At 36.9% G+C, this 23,410-nt stretch overlaps 1 protein-coding gene and 1 long non-coding RNA gene across 3 annotated transcripts; both read left to right on the forward strand.

Annotated features, from left to right (window-relative positions):
- The first annotated feature begins 13,140 nt into the window (after positions 1-13,140).
- LOC126366716 (uncharacterized) lies at positions 13,141-16,194 on the forward strand. Of its 2 annotated transcripts, none has more exons than XR_007566384.1 (4): positions 13,141-13,166; positions 13,538-13,579; positions 14,199-14,351; positions 15,632-16,194. It is a non-coding gene; the product is annotated as an uncharacterized LOC126366716 (long non-coding RNA). The 2 variants fall into 2 exon arrangements; XR_007566385.1 differs by lacking the exon at positions 13,141-13,166 and adding an exon at positions 13,263-13,277.
- A 2,553-nt stretch (positions 16,195-18,747) lies between these two features.
- Positions 18,748-21,990, forward strand: LOC126366699 (uncharacterized). The gene is made up of 2 exons (XM_050009893.1): positions 18,748-19,488; positions 20,097-21,990. Exon 2 carries the CDS (start codon positions 20,116-20,118, stop codon positions 21,583-21,585), a length of 1,470 nt encoding a protein of 489 aa, XP_049865850.1. The 5' UTR covers positions 18,748-19,488; positions 20,097-20,115; the 3' UTR covers positions 21,586-21,990.
- Positions 21,991-23,410: the final 1,420 nt, after the last annotated feature.

A 23,410-nucleotide genomic window follows, 5' to 3' on the forward strand; every position in this document is an offset into this window, starting at 1 on the left:
CTGTTTCCTCTTAATCTTCATAATCTATCTACACTTTTTCTTCCATAGTATACAGGGTGTTAGTAACATCGTAACGAAAACTTTGAGGGATGATTCAGGCCATGATTCTGAGTTGATATCAAGTGGAATTTTCCGTCGCAAAAGTATGGAACAGAAAATAATTTAAATAAGCTCTAAAATTTTCATGACTTCTCCGACAGGAAATTCCACTTGATATTGACTCAGAATCATGGTCTGAATCATCCCCTTCAGTATTCGTTACAGTGTCACTAACACCCATACCTACTTGTATGGCTACTGTATGTACTTGCATGGGGTGTAAGTGACATCGTAACGAATACTGAGAGGGATGATTCAGCTGATTATTCTGAGTTAATATCAAGTGGAATTTTCCATTGCAAAAGTATAGAATTGAAAATAATTTTAAAAAACTAAAAAAATAACATGAATTTTGCGACGGAAAATTCCACTTGATATTAACTCAGAATCATGGTCTGAATCATCCCTCAAAGTTTTCGTTACAATGTCACTAACACCCTGTATATAGTAGTTTAAGTATTGATAATTATTTATTATAACAGTTATAATATGTGTATTATTATTATGTAGTTTATGTACCTGTAAGTTTATCTATCTTTGTATTTTATTTATATTATGTACAAGTATTCCTATGCAGCACTATCCCGCTATATTAAGTATTAACAAATGCAATCCCGATCTCGCGGGATCTTCTCTATTTTTTCGGGATCAATCCCGAAGCATAACATGACGAGATCCCATTCAAGATTGACGGGATTGGGCGAATCTCCTTGAGTTATACTTTTTGTTTTGATTATACTAATTTCCAAAGAAACCTTAATTATTTAGTTAGTAATATTGAAGAATAAAGGTTTTTGTTTTCTTTCAAAAAAGTATTTTGTTTTAATTAACCTCACTATCACAAACAAACAGTTTCATCGTTTTCAGCCATCCAACTTTACATTTTTTTATGAACTAAGTTCTAAGGGATCTCGCGGAATTGATATTTCCAATCCCGCGGGATCTCGAATTTGAGATCTCGAGTCGGGATTTCATTCCCTTTTAGGTATACCCATAGCATTAAATATCTCCTACACTCAAAGGTTGTCTGGAAGAGATTACTACTTGCTAATAGCATAAATACCGCCTATTTTACTCTTTCTATTTCTCTTTTGTATTTTGTAGTTCCTGTGTGCAATAAAGTATTTGTTATGTTATGTTAGCTATAACCAACGTCAATGCTACTCAGCTGCTCGTAATAATCGTCATAATTAACACGAAAACGAGTTTCCCGTAAGAAATAACAAAGTGAGTGATGGATCACCACTCATTCTGACTGTAAGTAACACGGACACGCCAACAGTGGTGCCAATATGACCGCCATACTACCCTAACTACCAACACTATATTGTAAAATTTACATTTTCTCATTAGTGGCAGAAAAATTAAGTTTCTTTGCTAGCGTTCCTTCTGAACGATGCCGTTTAACCATTAGCTAAAAGTGTATAGCAGGGGCTCGTTGAATATTCGATGTCGATTATCAATCATTACCCTATGTCATAGATAATTGATATCATGAGTTTTCCAGGATTTGTACCCGATTAACGCCAATACGCTCGTCCCCTATTGCATGGATTTTAAACAGCTGGCGCGGAGTGCGTCTACAGTACACTTCTGCCTACCCCTCCAGGTATACCGACGTGATGCCATGTTATGTGATGCTGACTATGTCATATCTTTAAGTTTTTAATTTAAATTTACCATAATATTCCAAATATTTTTAATCCTAATGCAATAATTATGAATACGTATAAGTAAATAAATCCGTGGTTTGTATCATTGTGTATTCTTCGGGTTTGCGACGCAAATTTTACCTATTATTGAAAGTAATAAACCCCAAATCTAAGCTCAATAGTACTTAGTAATGAAAATTAGGATGATATGTTTTAGGAATTCAAATAAAGAACCACACCCACTCATCGCCAGCTATATTTAGGTCCCATTGTAATACGGGCGAACCTATAATTCAACTAATAGGTAAAATACCATCTATGTTTAAACATTGTTTTAAGTTTACGCGCTTATTATCATAATTAAAACACATAATAACGGGTTCTTACCGCGTTTAAATGGGAATATGAGACTCCCATCCCCATCGGGAGTCTCATATCCCCATTTAAACGCGGTAAGAACCCGTTATTATGTGTTTTAATTATCTATGTTAAGTCTCATATAATAGGGGCGAACCTACAATTCAACTAATAAAATAATAAAAATATCGTCCTGAAAATATTTTTGAAAAAAGAAGAAGAAGAATAACAATATTTTATGATAAATTTTCGGTTTGTTTATCAGATAGGGTACTACGTACATTAAATACAAGTACTTACAAAGCTTGGCAGTGTCAAATGGTTCCGCAATGCGGTGGGCGTGCCAACGCGAGGAGGAGTGACTTCCTACTCCAAGACTTATGACCGGCCATTTCTGTGATGACGTCTCGAAAATGACGTAATGACGTGGCGTGAGCTGAAACAAACGCTGATTACACTAGATCGTAAGTCGTGGTTGACTTCTACGCGATATATTTATATTGGTAGTACACTTCGTATAACGTTTTCTTGTTAACTTCGATTAAGTTTTATGTTTAAACAAACTAGCTACGAACCCGTTGGTCCCAGTTACTTTTTACTGATGTAAGTGAGTAATCGTTAGATGAGCCCTGTGAGGGGCCTTTGGCGGCTCAATCATAACCCTGACACCAGGGTTGATGACGCTGGTATTCCACCTTACGCACAACCCACACGATAAGAACAAAACTAGCTACGAACCAGTTCGATCCCCGAAATGTCCGAGTTTTGAAAGATTAAAAACTACTTTTGATTCTTAAATAGAATAAACATCTCTGCTCAACCGACTTTGTGGTAGAATAGAATAGAAACTTTATTTGCGTCAAACATGGTGAATAAGGTGACAAGTGGGTATTAGAAGTAGGTACAATACATGTTACGCCATAACAATGTTGGCATGCAAATGTCATTATATATAGACAAAGGTACAATTATTTACACTAAACTTTTATATAATAACAAAAAATTACATTACTGCAGAAATTCCCTGACAGAATAAAAATTACACGGTTCATTAAGCCATTTATATTATTATATTTTGTCTTAAATAATGTGAATTTTAGCATTTTAATATCAGTCGGTACAGCGGCTTACTTCTGAATCCCAGAGCGTTGGTTCGAACCCCGGTACTGGACTTGCACAAGTGAGGTATTAATCTTAAGTGCATTTTCACTAACACAGTTGGCTCGATCATTATAGACCTATCATATTGGTCTAACAGAAATCTCGGTGAGGTGTGCATACTTAGTTTGTCTTGCGATGGATGTACCTCTGTCTACCCCAGGTGGAACATAGTCGTAAACTTGTTATGTTTAATCTAGCGTTCCGCCTACGACACTGTCCTCGTGGGTATGACGCGAGTCACGTTCCTTTCCACCGCCTTTTCATTCCTATTCTTCTTCTATCGTGTCTTCTATAAGGAATGATTTCGGAGATAAAAACTATTGTTATATTCTTCCGTAGGTTTCTAGCTATTTCCATACCAAATATCATCAGTTTATTAAAAATAAGCGTGAAAAGCTAACCGACAGACAGACAGAGTTACCTCATCATCTCCCTGGTGTTCTCCCGTTTCTCACAGGTTCCGCTTACCTAACCTGAAGTTTTGACAGGTCCGACAGAGATAGATATAGTTACCTACGATTAGCGCTTTAGATTTTTCATACAAAAGTATTTTCCCGCTAATTCCCGTTCCCATGGGAATTTCGGGAATTCCTTTCTTAGTGCACCTCTACGGTACCTAAGCTACGCCCCTTCCAAATTTCAAGTGCCTACGTTTAGCCGTTTAGGCTGTGCGTTGATATGTCAGTCAGTCAGTTCCTCCTTTTATGTTATGTTTAGATTAGATAAGTATGGATTTTAGACGTGACAGGAATTGTAGAAAGAAAATGAATTGCTTAGTTGAGGAAAATGATAGTTAATACCGTGTCGTAACTGTTGTAAGGTCCATCTTACGACAACACAAAAAATACCACTCCCGTAGACCTTATTTATAAAAAAAAACGTAGTAATTTGAACCCTATAACTTCACAAATGTACGGGTCTTGTCGCCAACCGTCGCTTGTGTCATGAGAAACGAAAAGTAACTGTTAGAGTCGTGTGTGAGTTATTGCCAACGTTTGGTTAAAAACGAGGGAGATTTAGCAACGTAAGCGGAAAATATGTTTTTTTTTCTTCTATTATATAAAGCTTTTTTGAGAAAATAAATAACTTATTTTAAGAGGTACTTACAGAATAAGCGTTTATATATTTTTTAATATTTTATCCGTAAACTGTCAAGTAGCTATTTCGTTTATCATAGGCATTAACTTATAGTGGAAATTTTCTAAGCGCCTTTTCGAAAAATCATAATATTATGATGACAACACCTCTTTTTCGAATGTTAAGCAAATCTGTACAATGCTGGTAACTGCTTAAAAATTACTTCAAACGTGAACTTTCAACTTTTAAGGAAGTGCAAATAATCTTCGAAGAAGCCTCGCTTTGGTTCAGCGAGGGCAGTTCCCGTCGGACCCGCTATTTGGCGGATCATAATGCGCGGTTGCTCTTGCGCGCGCCGCAGGCGTTGGATTGCGCACGCGCACGCTTCCGATACTCCCACGGTCGTTTGTGCACAGGCTGCGCGGGTTTTATACTACCATAAGGAAAAGGCAATTTTGAATACTTTCTATCCTGTATCCTACTGCCAGTGTTACAGCCACTAATACTACGTCACGCCTGTGTCCCCAAAGGGTTATACAGAGGTGTACAGTATACACACTCATACCCCGCCATCTATGCTTAAGTCCCATGTAATAGAGGGCAAGCCTATTGCCATTAGCCGGGTACAAATCCTACTAATACTGCGAAACATGCCCCAATGGATCAATTTAAAACAATGGAGAACAAAATACGTATATTAATGACAACCTGACGAACCTCTTTGTCGGATACTTATTTCAGGCTAAAAAATTGTTTAAAAGGTTATATTTTTTCATAAAAACATTACTTCTACACATGTAACGTGAAACAAAGTCATAAAAACACGTGACTAATTAATGAGGCGGTGTTTATGATGACGGGTGCAAGAGTGCTCCACTTGTCTAGACGCGAGAGAAGAGAAGTAATTATTCCGGCCAAGTAGTTAATGCCATATGCGGTACACATTTACATAAACTCACGCCTATTTCCCACCGGAGTAAGCAGAGACTATAGAATTCGTGCTTCAATCCTGACACACTTCTCTTGCTTCCTCGCCATTCAACAGTCGCTTCGTACACGCACGCCGGTTCAGAGTAGATCGTACTAAACCTTTTCTAAGGACATCTCCAATTTGGTCAATGTAAGTCCTTCTAGGTCTTCCTCTGCCAGCCCTACCATGAACTTATGCCATATGGGGTAAATGTACAATAAGTCAAGCGGTAAATCTACAAAAAAAGCAAAAAATACATAACAGAAGCAGAGGTATATTCGTCGCAAGATGAACTAAGTACCCAGACATCACCGAGCTTTTTGTTAGACCAACGTGATAGGTGGTGAACCGTCTATAACTGTCAAAAAAAAAATTAAAACTACAAAAATCTGGTCAACTATTCTGCAATAATACAAACTAGGGACCTACGATAAGTATTTGAGATATCTCAAGAGTTTTTTTTTAGACTTGAAATCTTGTACCATGCTGTGTAAGGATTGTTTGCAAATCGTGGCGATGGAAAGGGACTGTTTGCACAGTGGGCCGATTATCGGGAGCTGCGGCAAAGATCACGAGCGCGAGCACCGCCCCGACAGTGGCTGCACAGTGGGTAGTAAGGCAGGACTACTCGGGGAAAACAAACGAAAAATAATTTGCCTTAAGAACATTTGTTATCCCAAATAAAATAAAAAAAAGAAGTTCTGAAGAAGTTTGTATAATTAGGTTTGAATACATACTCTGGGCGCCATCCCACTTGCGTCAGACAGAGTACTGCGGGGCGGAAGGCAAGAGGGAAACCACTGCCTTATTTTTCCCTAAAAAAGTAGCATGGAGAGTATTTTAAATGCTACACCGACAAGAGCGTGGCTCTTAAATTGATGATGATGATGGATACTTTTGACGAACACTTCTTATATTTTACTAACATCAATAACAACACGTGTATCAACAAAGCTTTCGTACTACGGTTAATTTAATCGATTACGAAATAATTGTGAGGAATAAAGTTTAAATTCAATTCATTTTTAGTATAGGTATGCTAAATCAGATGTTATTCAAAACCTCTTTGGTAAGATAAAGATAAAAAGATTTTTATTGTGCATAAATTTAGGTACAGTTATAGATAATAGTTGCAGTTATAGTTGCAAATTACGTCTCACTAAATTTTGCCTTTGCAGGCATATACACATTTTACACCGGCAATGATATTTCATTTCACACCATATTTCATTATAACATAAGAGAAAGAAAACAATAGTAATAAAAAAACATCATCATCAATATATACAATGGATAAGTAGGTCTATGAAATAACTATGAAAAAATTCTTTGACGTCATAAAAACATTTGCAATTGTGCAAGCAATGTCTTAAGAGCAGTTCTTGGTGATTTAGAGGTGAATTTATATTGTTTAAAATCACAGGTTAAATGAGAAACTTTCCAGGCTAAGTTCCTAAAAATCAATATAGATGGCGTTGTACAGATTTTCCTTCGTTTAACTTTCTAATTTCATGGATAACATTTGCATCTTTTATCTTTGTTTTTGGGTATAAATGATGACCCTTTTTATTACACCTAGGCAAAATTACATCTTTCTCCCATTATTATTCTGATCAAAACAAAGAGAAGCAATATAGGTAGTAACATAATTCGATACATAATTTGATCCAAATATGAAGCAACAATTATTTTTATATAAGCTTCTGCCTATACATTTTATTTTGAATTAATTATGTACCTGAGTAATGAGAAGAAGGTAATTATCACGTTGAAGCTGCACAACGCCATCTATATTGTTTTTGGCGAACGTAGCCTGGAAAGTTCCTCATACATACATACATAAACAGCCTATATACGTCCCACTGCTGGGCACAGGCCTCTCCTCAATCAACCGGAGGAGGTATGGAGCATACTCCACCACGCTGCTCCAATGCGGGTTGGTGGAGGTGTTTTTACGGCTAATAGCCTACACCAACGGCTTAACGTGCCCTCCGAAGCACGGAATCATCTTACTTTTTCGGACAATCAGGTGATTCAAGCCTGAAAAGTCCTTGCCAAACAAAGGACAGTCTCACAAAGTGATTTCGACAATGTCCCCATCGGGAATCGAACCCGGACCTCCAGATCGTGAGCCTAACGCTCTAACCACTAAACCATGGAGGCTGTTAATGAGGAGGCTGTCATTTTCATTTTTTAAAACAGATACCTTTATGTCAAAATATACCTAATCTATTCTAACGTCATAATAGATGAGGTAATACATATAAAAAAAGATAAGAAAAGTGGTGCGAAAGTCGTATGACAGGATCGTGGTAAGTGGAATTCCGTGACCTCTGCCTACCCCAACGGGAAATAGGTGTATACTTATGTATGTAATACAGATAAGCTCAATTTTAACAAATATACTTTACATTAGTACACTAAACATTAGTGTACTTTTATCCCATAGCTGGCACATTTGTACCCACTGTGCGATAACAAATCGTGTTCATGCACATTCCCCGCGCCTGCGCAGATATTGCGTAATAACTACATGCAGTCTATGGGAGCTGGGCTATCCGCCAGTTTTGACCTTTTAACGGAACCCACTTGCTCGCTGAACAAGTTATGCATTGTTTACTTGCGAGTTTTGAATCATGTTTCCTTAGTTAATTTTCTATGGCAGACTGGGAGCGCGTTCTGCTTGTCTTATCTAGCATGTCGTAAAAACCGACACAAAGATTCATCTTCACCACGGGCGAAAGTTCTTATGAAGGTATAGTATGTTCTATTCCGTCAATTATCACATTTAAAATAATCATTCCATAGATAAACATAAAACGAATTTATTAAAAATATCACAGAAGGGAAGCTACAAGGAAACAGAGGAAGGGGAAGACCAAGAAGAGCTTACATGGAACAAATTAAAGAGATGATAAACGAGTCTTATAAGGAAGTGAAAGAATTGGCTTTTATAGACAAGAATGGAGAATGCTACACAGACAAAAGCGTGGCTCTTAAATTAATAAAGTGACATACACATTATTTATATTTCCCATCTCCCACTACTGAGCCACAGGGCTCCCTTTAACCAGAAGGCGTATGGAGCATACTCCACCACGCTGCTCCAATGCGGGTTATCGGCTTAACGGCGTTCCATCATAAGTTACATAAATTTTCTCATGCTATTTTAAGAAAAAAATGCTTTATCCATACAAATACAACCCGTGTTATTCTAACAGACATTTTCCCCAAAAAAGAGGCACATTATATCGAAAAGACAATTGTATCGCCACAGATAAAGAACTGTGCCGCATAAATCTTCCTTTGCTTAACATTTTGTACTTTTAACGGGCCGTGGGTCGAGGAAACCGCATTTTTATTCAAAGTACCCACTTAGTAAATAAAATATGTCCTGTAGTCTGTACCGTAGCAAGTTTTAGGAGGATCCCTTCCTGACTCACTTTTGCCCTTTTCTTTTGTTTCTGTATTTTTTTTATTTTCCTTTTTATAGCGGACAGATGCAAGCCCGCGTACACATGCTGACAGTTTTAAACGGAAGGTTAATTTGTTTTATTTCTAGGAATGCTTTAAAGGAAGATTAAAAAGTCAAATGTGTTTATCGAATGTCGAGAATGTAAACGCTAGGTTAAGTACCCAGGTTTGGTAATTGACAAGTATTTTTTAAATGGAAGTTATCTTTGATTGAAGCCGCGGTAGCTCAGTTGGTAGAACGCTTGCCTCTCACTTTGAGGTCGCAAGTTCGAATGCAACACAGACCTAAACCAATGATTATCGAATTTGTTTTCGAATTCATGTTTGGATTATAAATGATTATCACGTACTCAGCGGTGAAGGAAAACATCGTCAGGAAACCCACATTCCGGAGAAATGCATTTTCGGAGGTATGTGACCTAACCTGTATTGGGCTGGTTTTCCCTTCGCGGGTTGGAAGTTCAGACAGGCAGTCGCTTCTGTAAAATACCGGACCTGTCAAATCTTTAGGTTAGGTAAGCGGACCCTGTGAGAAACGGGATAGTGCTAGGGAGATGATGGAAATTATATTATAATTACAGATTATTTTTATGTACAGTCTCAGTTATGTATTTCGTAAGAACGGAAGATACCTACAATGAAGTGCCTTTTTTTTCACGTGAGTTATTTATTTAGTTTGCCTCAGATGGAGCACAATATTCGGCCTCAATGTGGGCTATATACGGCTCAAATGATAACCTCCTTTTTTTGAAGTCGGTACATGGGTATTAAATCGAATTATTTAAGAATTGGATTCAATTTTGCTTGGCTGTCAAATAGGGTAAGGTAAAAATATATAGAAATCGTTTATGTGAAATAGTTTCTGTTTTATGAGGGGGTCAAAAGTGGCTCCAAATGGTTCGTGTAATATTACACACGGTGCGGCTCGCCAGTTCTGTTTCTTGAACTTGGCTTGACCCGCTACCGCGTGTCTAGATAATTCCACCTAAATAGCTAGTTAATAAAAATCCTTTTCAGAGTTTTAAATACATCTATCAATTAAGAAAAAAACAAAGCCCCCATCCATTAACGGGAGTGTAACAGTGGTTTCTTGGTAAATGTAGTGAAAAATGTTCATTGTTGTGAATTAGCATTTGTTGGACCCCTGCTTTGTCTGCGGACGCACTGCAGCCATTAGCCACTAATTTATACCGGGGTTTTTAAAACAACTGTACAGAATTACAGAATAATGCCCTTAATTTTTACTACAGGCTTTTTTCGTCTTGTGCACAATGCTTTTAATTTATTTATTTACAAATTACTTCCCATCAATAGTGGATACAAATTGACTTTGATTACTTCTGGCTCTGCCCATACCATTAGGGACCACGGGCGTGAGTTTAGGTATGTATATCATTTTATTACCTAATCGCTTACGCAGCTAATCTAACCAAAAAGTTATACATACTAAGTAATGTTTTACTTAATCTTAAAAGAAGATGAATTGTTATGTAGATGATATTATGGTATTTTATCATTAGGCTAAACGAATCTTATGCATATTTACATTATGGCAAGTCTGTTGTGAAGATTAGGTTATGCCAATTAAGGAACACCTAGAGATCACGTTCTGTCTGACGTGATATTTTTTTATACACGTTCTGCTGAATAACTTGTCACCGGTCCGTTCTTCATTGTTCTAGCAGTTCTCTAGAAATCTGGCTTAGGCCACCCCGATAAGAATAACTAGCGTGAGTATGTGACAAGTAGGTACGTGTGCCCTGGCTTTCCACCCGCGAAATTTATAGAATGGAATAGAATAGAAGAATTTCTTTCCATCCCTTTTCAGTCCCTTACGACGTGTTTTCCGGGACAAAAACTATCTTCTGTTCTTCCCTGGGTCTCAAATATTTCCATACCAGATTTTATCTAAATCAGTTTACCGGTAAACACGTGACATAGTTACAGACAAACAGAATTACTTTCGCATTTATAATATTAGTGTGCAGTTCTGTAATAACTACAACATATGAGTTATTGTGTTTGTTACATTTAAGAAATAAAAGTAATTTTCCATTCCATTACAAGAGCATCTGCTATTACGTAATTTTACGAAGCAATCTGCTAGATTTCATCTTCACCCCTCCCCCCATCGACCCTCATACCCCCCACTCGACGAAAACTACGAACAAAGACTTAATGGTAAAATGGTAAAACTATAGAAATAAAAGACGACTAGCGCAGTGAAAACTGGTGGAGTACACATAAGCCCCGCCTACTCGGTCGGTGGGCGTGGCTTAGTCCCTCCCACTGAGTACAGGTCCCTCCTAGGAAACTTTGCTTTCCCGGATTCTTATATAACATTATCCTTCCACCCGGGGGGGTGGGGTGGACATTTGTCTTAGATGCCACGCTGCTGGGATTATTAAATTTACCGAGCCAAGATGGCGGACTTATTTATGGTCTTATATACAATTGTACATAGCCTTATGTAGCGTTCAGTTTGTTTGCCAAAGAAAATTGAAGTGAGATTGGATGGTCGCAGCTTTGTGCGGTAAATGGAGCTAGCTTGTTTATTTGTTGCTATGCGCAGTTAGGAATTTTGTAAAATGGTGTAAGTTTGTTTGTTATTAAATGACGGCCTCCGTTGTGCAGTGGTTTGAGCGTTGGGCTCACGGAGGTCCCGGGTTCAAATCCCGGTAGGGACATATCACAAAAATCACTTTGTGATCCCTAGTTTGGTTAGGACATTACAGGCTTAATGATTGTCTGAAAGTAAGATGATCCGTGCTTCGGAAGGCACGTTAAGCTGTTGGTCCCGGTTACTACTTACTGATGTAAGTAAGTAGTCGTTACATGAGCCATGTCAGGGGCCTTTGGCGGCTCAATAGTAACCCTGACACCAGGGTTGATGGGATTGGTAATCCACCTCACAACCCACACGATAGAAGAATTAAATGATGTACCGTACGTTGCGATATGGTACAGGGAATAAATATAATCAAAATTAAAAATTATGTCATTCTTTTTTACCACATAAGCTAACGTAATACCTTCGTTGAGAAGTAAAGTATCGGACTAATTCAATGTTATGCATTTACTATTTAGTGAGCTTGCGTTATATTTATTCGTAGACTTGCGGTATGTATCAAAAGTGGCTGCAAAATAGTCTTCTGATTATTTGTGGGTCTGCTCACCCCTTCGGGGAGCATGGGCGTGAGTTTATGTATGTATGTATGTTGCGGCAATGAAATACAATGGAAATAAAATATTGAATACGATAATTTTCATTCAAGATCATAATTATTTACAAACAAGGTTTTTTATATCCCTCTAGATTGACTGGTCTAATGTCTGTAGAATGAGTTATGGTCTATCATCATAAAAGTAAAATTATAAATATTTTTTATTCTACTCACTTCTTGCATCCGGAGGTCGAAGGTTGGTGCTAGCTGGTCATCATATCTGAAATTGGTTACAGATTCATTAATGAACAATATAGGTACTTATCATTTCGCTTGAAGAATAAACAAAACATATTGTAATCTTGATACTCGAATCTTGAGTACCTGAAAACTTTAAAAAACCTCCAAGAAATCATTCACTTTAAATCTTGCTTCCCATTATCTTTATTAGGGCTTTTTTCTGTGATACTGCCAAGTTTGTACCCACACTTGATAGGACAGTCCTAAGATATGTAAAACATACATATTATAAAAAGAATCCAGGTAAAACAGGTTTTACCCGGAATCAGTTTAATTTGATGAAATCGAGGTTTTGATAAAGAAAATCAAATCAAAATGCGATTTTTTTTAAACAACGCTTAAATACGTGGTTTTCACAGCCTGTAAAGCGACGTTATGCTCTTTTCTTTTTTTGTTTACGGGGTTTGACGTTTCAGTTATTTGCCCCTAGTCCAGCAAAGAAGCAATAAATTTGCCCCACTTACCAAAGCAATCCGAATACTTAATGGTGTGTCGAAGGAGATTGACTTGTATCATTCCTCGTTCGCGAAATTCACAGAGGTCACTATTAGATATCTAAGTAATTGTTAATAGTTCGTTAAGTAGTTATGATGTTTCTTTTTTTACTTATCTTTAGCATTGTTAGTATTTATAAAGAAATGGGATGGTTTTTATGTTTTTGTTAATATGTGGATCCGATTTCAAAGTTTATTATAGAAATTTATTATAGATATAGGTATTGTTTACATAGGTATGTCGCAATAGGCATGTACCTGTAATGACTATGTGTATTGAATACTTTAGTAAGTAAATAAAGGTTAAATAAATTAAATATAATAAACTTACACTATTTCACTCGCAGCAGACACGACGGCGTCAGTATAAAAGCGCATCGGCGCGTGCGCACCGCGCACTCGAACGACGACGCGGGACGTAAGTTCGCATAATCTATTCCTTCCACCGCCCGCCATCTTGTCTTAACATTTACACCACGTGGCTTCTAGAACGTTCTTGCAATTTTCCTTCTTAAACCTTCCAGAAAGCGTAATCCTTCCTTTTCTTTTTTGTGAATCCTTCTAGATTGTCTTCTTTCGTCTTCTTTACTCCTTTTAGTATCGGTTAAGTGATCGAGTTTAAAAGAAACGTTGATTTGTTTTAAAAAAAAATCCGATGCTTAGTGCTTTGTCATTTTTGATTTAAAATCAGCACCTTTTCAGCAATTATTTCGGGTCCGCATAGTTAACCTGAAGTTATAGAAATGTTTCTTTTACATGGAATATTGATCTGGTGTTTTCTTTTCACAGTGAGCCAGGGTCTCTGCGAGTTCCGCGGCCTCACCAATAATGGTAAGTTTTAATGTTCAATTCATTACTTGATTAATGGCTTCAGTTTTGATTTTGTTGATTTGTAACCCCACTATCAGTTTCCGTTGTAGTTATGAACAAACCACGTGGCACGCACTACAAATAAGCATAGCTGTAACTAGGTTATTTATCTAAAATCAGTGCTTTCGCTTTAAAGTGTTAACTACACAGAAATATTTAAGTGTTTCTTTTTTTATATAGTGACTTATTGTAGATTTATCATCGACCAAATGCCTCTCTTACGCTGATTCGATAAATGCCTATTGCTGTAAGCACGTGCTTTCAAATACCTACTTCCTGTCTTGCATTTGAAAGGATGTTATCCTAGTCGACTTCTCATTTCATTTTGTGTCGCTTACGTGCTTAGACGGACGGACTATTGCAGCAAGTCAAATCCTAAAGAATGTACCTACGTACAGTCATGAGCAATAACGTGTACCCACTTCAGAACCCTGTCGCACTATGATATTTGACATTTAATGAGAAATACGGTTTAATTTGTCAACAAAGTTAATGTGATATGGTTTGAAAGTGTATACATATTAGTACTCGTGACCTAAACCATTGATACGAAGATTCTAAAGTTGTGCCCCCATTGCAGGCACTAGCCAGGAAGCGCGTGAGGCCGCGGCGCGTTCGGTGCGGCGGCCGCCGACGTCGTCCGACGTCGCCCGGCCGCCCAGCTGGCGGCGCGGCTGCCGCGGCTCCGTGCGAGCCGTCCGCAGAGGACACGTGCAATCACAAGCAAACACCTGTGAGTATCATCACCAGCCCATTAACGTCCGCACTGCTGGGGCACGGACCTTCCCCGATGGATAGGGAGATCGGACCTTAAACCACCACGCGGGCCCAGCGTGAATTGATGGTTATTAACGACTGCTAATGCAGCCGGGACCAACGGCTTAACGTGCCTTCCGAAGCACGGAGGAGCTCGAGATGCAATCTTTTTTTTTTGTGGTCACCCATCCTATGACCGGCCTTTGCGAAAGTTGCTTCACTTCAACAATCGCAGACGAAGCGCGTTTACCGCTGCGCCACCGAGCTCCTCCTGTGTGTATCATACATACACGTACACCTCGTATTCTAAGAAGTTAACACGAAACTCCCTCCACTCAACTTGGTCCTCTATTTGACATTTACGTCTTCAACTAGAGGACTTTACTCACTCCTTCTATCGTGTGGGTTGTGAGGTGGATTACCAACCCCATGTACCCTGGAGTCAGGGGTTACTATTGATCCGCCAAAGGCCCCTCATGGCTCATGTAACGACTACTAACTTACATCAGTAAGTAGTAACCACCAACGGCTTCACGTGCCTTCCGAAGCACGGATCATCTTTCTTTCGGACATTCAGGTGATCAGCCTGTAATGTCCTATAACCAAACTGGGATCACAGAGTGATTTTCGTGATGTGTCCCCACCGGGATTTGCACCCGGGACCTCCGGATCGTGAGCCCAATAGTCAAATTACTGAACCACGGAGGCCGTTCTTTACTCACTGGAGTCAAGCATGTCGTGCCTCCAGTCAACCTCACTGGATTTAACTCTAGATAAGGTTGGATCATATCCAAATTAAAACTCCAATAATTACTTATTCTGGCTGCAAATGACTTCTAACCAATCATGATACCAAAAACTGCATAAAAAACTCTTTATCTAACGGTTAAAATGTTACACAATTTAGCAAATGTAATATACATAACATAACATAAACAGCATATTATATACGTCCCACTGCTGAGCACAGGCCCGGAGGGGATATGGAGCATACTCCACCACGCTGCTCCACTGCGGGTTGGTGGAGGTGTTTTTACGGCTAATAGCCGGGACCAACGGCTTAACGTGCCCTCCGAAGCACGGAATCATCTTACTTTTTCGGACAATCAGGTGATTCAAGCCTAAAAAGTCCTTACCAAACAAAGGATAGTCTTACAAAGTGATTTCGACAATGTCCCCATCGGGAATCGAACCCGGACTTCCAGATCGTGAGCCTAACGCAATAATGTAATATAACCTATTGTTTATTTGTTTCAGATTTAGATTTACAAGCGAGATGACAAATTTATAGCGACTGGCACACAAACAATATAAAACGTCCAAACAAACATTAATCATAATAATTGTAATTTAGTTGTTAAGTACTCGTATGTAGTTGATCCACCTGTTTTATTAACATAGTTATCATGTTTAAAATATGCTTCAGTGTTGGGTTTTCAAGGGCAGTGTTATTCGTTCACCAAAACACTTTTCCGTTACTTCTTTATATGATAGGATAATACCTTATAACAAATAGGACAATGTAACGTGTGAGAAAAAAAACTTTTTTTAAACTGACATTGCTACTAGAGTTATAGCGACAATAAGTTGAGTTTTTGTATATAGTTTTTAAGTTTCGTCACTTTTGCAAATAAGTTTTTGTTTAGTCTAACAAGAATTAGTCAGCAAGGCTAGGGTTAATGTTAACAGTTAGTGAAACCAATATTTTTTAAGTGTTTTTTTCTTTTTTCTGATAGTGTTCTAGTTGTTACAGTGCTTATGAAAGTTTATTTTTATTTTCTTTTTCAAATTTTTAACAATATATAACTTTGGTTTACTTTCACGGTCGTTTTAATTGGCATCCTCCTAGGTCATCCTTTTCAAAATTCGTAACTAAACTGATGAATAATAAAATAATCATAACTTTTTATTACTCAATAACTTTAGTGCTATTCCACAATGTAGATACACTCAAAATCGATTGTGGACCCTCTTTCTATTCTTATTGCATAATTAACTAAAATAATGACTTGTCCAAACTAAAAAAAACTACGTAATTTATGTCCAGTAAGTACCAAAGATTAGCCCTTGACTAATATAGAAAAGAAAGAAAGAAAGAAACATTATTTATTACTTCCGGACACCACAGACACACATAGACAGATCTGTACATCGTCACTAAAATGTCCGTTCTCACTTTCAAACTAATTTATATTCTATAAATCTATATTATTTTAATCTATACACACATGTAAGCTCACGACTACATCCCAATGGGGTAGTGTGAGATACGGCTACGAGTACTGATATGTATACACTTCCAAACCATATCATATTCACTTTTTTGACAAATTAAACCGTAAGTCTCATTAAATTTCAAATATGATAGTGCGACAGGGTTCTAAAATGGGTACATGTATTGTCATGACTACACAACCTTCCCAAGGTGAAATAAGTACCCACACCTCACCGAGCTTTGTTTTGAATCTATGTATACTTAACAATATATGATACTAAGTATCTACTGCTACTTAGCTAGCTATTCTCTCTTTCGTCATTTTGAAGGTAAATGTACCAGAGTGGCACTTTGTAATATCGTCGCTAAGTGGCCGCTCCTCGCTTTGATCCCGCGATATTGACTAGAGCCTGCATCTCATTTACACGAGACACACTGGGTGATTTTGTAGAAAAAATATACCTATCCAATATCCACAATATTTAAAAAACCCCATAATTTTCTTCTTCTATCGTGTGGGCGGGATGACCAACCTCACAAACCCTGACAGGTTATTATTGCGCCGCCCGAGGCGCATGACATGACTCATCTAACGACTTCGTACTTACTAAAGTAAGCAGTAGCTGGGACCAACAGCTTAACGTACCTTCCATCGGCAAAGACTCGGACGGGACTTCTTTTCAAGCTGGAAAGAGCATTTTTACCATTACACCATGCACCGGGTCCTTCTCCTGTCCATGCGAAATTCTTTCGATCTATACCTATATCGTAATTTTTTCGGTTTCATTTTCTTTATTAAGTACTATCTCAAAAGTGTCAAAAAATAAAAGTAAGTTTCGCCCCGTGTGTTTGAGCAGTTTTTCCAAGCGTCCCCCTGTCCCGATATTTAAATGAAGATCATCTGTTACTCCAAGAGCAGTCGGCCAGAGTCCAGCGCGCCCCTCTCATAATATTGTCTCACAAAATATCACCACTCTTGCGACAAATCTTCGAAGAACTTTCCTTTAGAATATTTTGTTTCAAAGACTTTTATTGGTTTGCTTTTTCTTGAGAGGTCAAACAACAAACCACAAGATTGTTTTTACGATGAAGTAGGTTCTTACATACATAAACTCACGCCCGTTCCCTAATAGGGTGGGCAGAACCACAAGTAAGTAAAGAGAACTTGCAGCCAATGTTGATAAAAAGTCCTAAGATATTCGTATCTGAACCCGAAAAATACATTTGAAAGAAAGAAAGAAAGAAAGAAACTTCTTCTTTCTTTCTTTCAAAAATACATTTGTCTTCAAATGCTGCTTTGGAGTTGAATATTTTTAGATAACGTCTTAATTAAGTAAGTACCTAGCAAAAAAGTACCTAATACCTAATGAGAATATATAATAGAAAATTACCTACTAGAAAGACGTATAAACGAAATATCAATTTCAAGAATAACTAAAGAAATGTATTTACTCAAAACATACTGCGATAAATATGTCTAAGTAAATCTAATTCTATTTCTGCAATGTTTCATAAAATACCTAATTCTGTCTCTCCGAGGGTATAAGGTAGGTAATTCTTTCAATTTCATCATGTATATTCAAATGAGTTTGTATTACAGACTGTACGTAACCACTTTAATATGTACGCGAACATTCTTATTATCTTGTCGATGCATTGTTTCCATTGTTACACGACGATTGGAATCCTTACGGTTGATAAAATCGTTTGCAATCAGTTTTATTAGTTCGAATACGTTAGGACATTGCAGACTGATCAGCCAATTGCCCGAAAGTAAGATGATCTGTGCTTCTGCACGTTAAAGACTCGATCCCGGCTAATATTTACCTAAGTATGTAATTATTACATGAGCCATGTCAGGGACTTATGGCGGCTCAATAGTGACACTGTTAACAGGGTTGATGGGTTCGGTCATTGATATGAAAGAAGAATCAATTAATATTATTTTCCCTTTATGGAATATTTCACATCATAGTGAAAAGATTTGTTAAAAAAAGGCAGACCCCGCCAGCAGATGGGAATAATAAATGCCAAGAGAGAGAGAGAGAAAGTGAAAACATTTGTCAATCTGCGTAGGATACTCACATATCTAATATAGTAAGTACTTACGACATTAGGGGAAGCTATGTTTTTGCTTAGCACCAGGTATTTTATTATCTTATCATCAGTGATCGGAATAGGTAGTGCAATTTGGCGGGATTGCGTGACGAAATCTTAACATGGACATGCCAACCGCGCGGGATTACTATTTCGATACGAGCTGGTCACAATAAAGATTATTAGGGTTTAAAAATGTTATATTACATTAAATTATTATGCAATTTAACGCGACTTAACTTAATTGACCGCCATATTTTTCCTTATTTCAAACTCAACTAAAATTCTTAGAAAATGTATTGTACGAATACAAAGGCACGCAAATTGCACTCTTGTACGATTAGCGATAAGATGCCAATTTGAAATGAATGCAGTGTTCTACTTTTTTTTTGTTGGCGGCATTTGCCTTTCAAGTGGCGGCGGCATGCGCTAAACAATAAAAGAGTGAAACTTCTGTACTTATTATTGTTTTTGCTTAACAAAGGCAACGACTGATAAGAGTACTAACATAAAGTGTAAATGGGAGAAAGAGACAATAAATCCCATATTTCTGTCTCTTTTTTGCAAAAGGGATGATGAGGTGATACGGCGGTGTTTGTTCACTCCTGTTCTTCGGTTCATTGAGTGCATACGTTGTGAGTTCGAGTTACTTATTTGATTATCTTGACGACATCTTGGCTTGTTTTATGGACTGACGAACCTCTGCATTTGTGATGATTTGGCTCTTGTATACCGGACTTCTGATTTTTGCGTGACTGAATTGGATTTGTTTATGAAAAGGACCATTTTTGGGTGAAAATCGGTAAGTACTAACATTCATATTTAAATGTGTAAGGTTTTGTTTGATTGTAACCTAGAAAATTACAATTAGAAATAGTTTTAGTCTATCAATGTTACTTCGTTGATATTGGTTTTATACTTGAATCATATTTAAGTTCTCTTGATTTGTCTCTATTGTTTCAAAATAGTACTTAAGAGTATTAAAAATATAAAAGGCAACAAGGTTTGATCCCGAGCCCTTTTTTAAAATACTTAGCTATGAAGACTTGTAAAGTTTTAAATAAGATTAGGATATTAAAATGCTTAAAGGTCTCTCCACAAAGAAAAAAGCTAATAGGATTTGAATAATATTTGGCTCATAGTTAGGTTGCTTTTTTAAAGATATTTTGAATGATAAATATATATTATAGTCTACGAAAAATTAAGAGGCCATCGTAATTTACTTTTAAAAGTACAAACAGTTCGATGCAAACTTTATGGTGCCTCGGAAGTCTCGGAATATCGCGGGAACGGTAATGTTATCTAGTATTGACTATAAATACAATATGGCTATTTATACAACAGGACTAACTTTTTATAAACATGTACTTCATGTTTACATAATAGTCTAAACGATTTTTTTCTTTTCAGATTACTCAGCTCAGACAACATGAGTTGGCGAGCAAAGGAAGAGACTGTTCAACGCTGGATTGAATCCTATCCTGAACTGATGTACGAGTCCACAAATCATACAATTTACTGTACGAAATGTGAGACTAACATCGGATGTCGAAAGAGCACCATCAAGAGACATGTTGAGGGAGTTGTGCATAAGGGAACACCGTCGATGTCTCCAAATGATTTTTTATTTGATTTTATAGAGTTCCTTATTCTCTGTAATATTCCGTGGGCACAAGTTGAAAACCCATCTTTTAAAAACTTTTTTCAAAAATACATGTGCTGCGCTTGTTCTAATCGAAAAAAGCTGCCCAGTGAATCAATACTCAGAAAAAAATATTTGGACGAAATTTATGCAAAGAAGCTTGCTACAATACACAGCGAGATTGTGGACGAAAAAATATGGATTTCATTGGATGAAACTACTGATTTCTTAGGAAGATATGTAGTGCACTTTTTGGTCAAACCTTTGAACTCTACAGCATCAAAAAAAGTTTACCTAATAGCTTGTAAAGTATTAGAAAATATTAATGGAAAAACAATTTCTCAGTTTGTCATTGATTGTTTGAAAAATCTGTGGGGTGACTCCTATGAAGATAAAGTGGAAAGTGTTCTTTTGTTATGTACAGACAGTGTTGCGTACATGTTGACAGCGGGGCGAGTTTTAAAACAACATTTTCCGAACATGAAGCATGTCACTTGTTTAGCTCATGCTCTCCATCGGGTAGCAGAAAAAATACGTTCTGAATATCCGGATGTAGACACACTGATTGCCAACGGAAAGAAAATTTTTTTGAAGTCTCCCAGTAGAGTAAAATTGTTAAAAGACATGTATCCCAATTTACCGTTGCCACCTCAACCAATAATAACACGGTGGGGCACTTGGCTTGCAGCAGCCTCTTATTATGTGAAATATTTTGACGAAATTAAACATATTTTGACATGTTTGAGAAGTTCAGAAGCAGTCTCAATAAAAAATGCGAAAAATATTATTAATAAAGACAATATTCGAAATGATTTAAATTTCATCGACGAAAATTTTAAAATAATACAAATAGCGTTGACAAATTTACAAAAACGCGATAGATCCATAGTCGAATCATTTCAAATATTTGATGAAGTAAGGTCAGTAGTAAATTGGAGTATGAGTTCACCTATACAAAATAAATTAGAAGCAGTCATATCTCGCAATCCGGATATTGATATTATCAGGACGTTTTCAGAACAAATCGCAAGCGGTTCAGCAACTGACGATATTTTAATTTGGAAATTTGCCCCGCTGACATCAGTAGAAGTTGAACGGACGTTTTCGACATATAAATGGATATTAAATGTTAAAAGAAATAGATTAAAGTTGGCAAATATGGAAAAGATTATCGTAATTTATTTCAATTCCACAGAAAACGAAAATGCTATTTCAAATGTTGAAGAAATTGATAGTGAAAATGAAGATGACGATTGAAGGAAACAAACTTTTTAATTCAATCGTTCGTTCGTTCGTTTTCTGTCGAATTGAAATAAATTACGATAATTACTGTTTTTATTTAATGCAAAGGTTAAATTAAATATTAATCAACAATGTTAAATTTCATTATGATTATCATGTGCTCATAATTTGGTGCCCGATAAATGGCAATAGGCTCGCCCCCTATATGCGACTCAAACATAGCTGGCGAGGAGTGGGTATTTTATACTTCTGCCTACCCCTTCGGGGTTACAAGCGTGATGCTATGTTTTCTAATGGTATTTCTCTGATTATGTTGTTAATTATCAAATGATTATTTTAACTTGTTGTCTACATTGTATGAACACTTTTATTCGTAACTGAATGCTTACACGTTTTACAATAATAAAAAAATATTTAAAGGACCAATGTTTTTTATTTCTTCCATACTTTTCACTTTAGAAATGATAAACATTTAAAATATAATACTTATAAAATAATTGTTTTCTTTTATAATACCAGTATAGATAGAAAATATCCGAAATCCCGCAATCCCGCAATCCCGCCGGGCGTATCCACACTAATATAATGTTTGAGGTCGTTGACCCTAAATTGCACTACCTATTCCGATCATTGCTTATCATCATCAGCACCAACTTTAGGCGGCTCAAACGCTATCTGTATATAAGCTGACTCTTTACCATAGGTACTCCCCTACTTCTCCTTTCATTCCAATCATTTAATAATGCCATTACTCGATGGTAATTCCAGTCCATTACTTCTACAGCCGCAGGGCCTAACAGTTTTACTGTAAAGGCTCACGATTCAAGATTACGTTTCATCGTAATTTTTTATCTTAATGTCACGTTATATCGTGCATAAACTGGCTATCTATAAAGTCACTTGTGTCGAAAGGATCAAAATTGCAAATACAATTGGGATATTAACCTATCACAATTAATAGTCATTAATATCATTCACACACATCTTTTTAGGGAAAAAAAAGCAGTGGTGGTGGGTGGTAGTGGTGGTTTTTCCCTAAAAAGTAGCATGGAAAATGCTGCACCGACAAGAGCTTGGCTCTTAAACTGATCAAAAAAAATCAAAATCAAAAATATTTATTTCTTTAACAGAGATGGTACATAATAATATTTCCAGTTGTGACCTCCTAGTAAGTGTGAAACACCTGTGTCAGAAGGTCACGCTCCTCCATATCCATAAGTACTTGTTGGTACCAAAAGCCTGAAGTATACCTACATCGTATTATAAGTAAACAATAAAGAAAAATAAATATGAAAACAAACGTGTGTGTGTGTGTGTGTGTGTGTGTATGTGTGTGTGTGTGTGTGTGTATGTGTGTTTGTGTGTGTATGTATGTGTCAAGGAGACTAATTAGGTCCTCTACACTAATTAATAACGTAACTAAAATACTAATTAGGGATAAGTGTTATACCAAGTATTCGAAAAGCTTTTCTATTTCCTTATAATCTAATAATTTGAGCCATGCAGTAATCTTTTTTCTACATTCGAATTTAGATAAGAAGTAGATTTCTAGTTTTTCATTGAGTTGGTTATATAAGTGTGCAGATTGTCTATCATATTGTCGTCTCGCAAAACTAGTATTCACCCTAGCAGCCTGTATAACTTTGCTTTTTATTCTTTTCAATAGATATGAGGGATCTGGTTTAACAGATTGATGTCTTCTGAGAACTGTATATAGAACATAAAGTTTCCTAATTGTTAATATATCACATTCAAGGTACAATAGATCAGTGGAGTATAACCGGGGCTTAAAATACATAACTTTAAGAAGAGCCCTTTGAGATCTTTCTGCTACAGCGAA

Source organism: Pectinophora gossypiella, chromosome 5 (assembly GCF_024362695.1).
Source record: "Pectinophora gossypiella chromosome 5, ilPecGoss1.1, whole genome shotgun sequence".
Lineage (NCBI taxonomy): Eukaryota > Metazoa > Arthropoda > Insecta > Lepidoptera > Gelechiidae > Pectinophora > Pectinophora gossypiella.

Bases quoted from the DNA above. Each gene is read 5' to 3' on its own strand.
- LOC126366699 (XM_050009893.1), top strand. From the start codon at position 20,116: ATGAGTTGGCGAGCAAAGGAAGAGACTGTTCAACGCTGGATTGAATCC.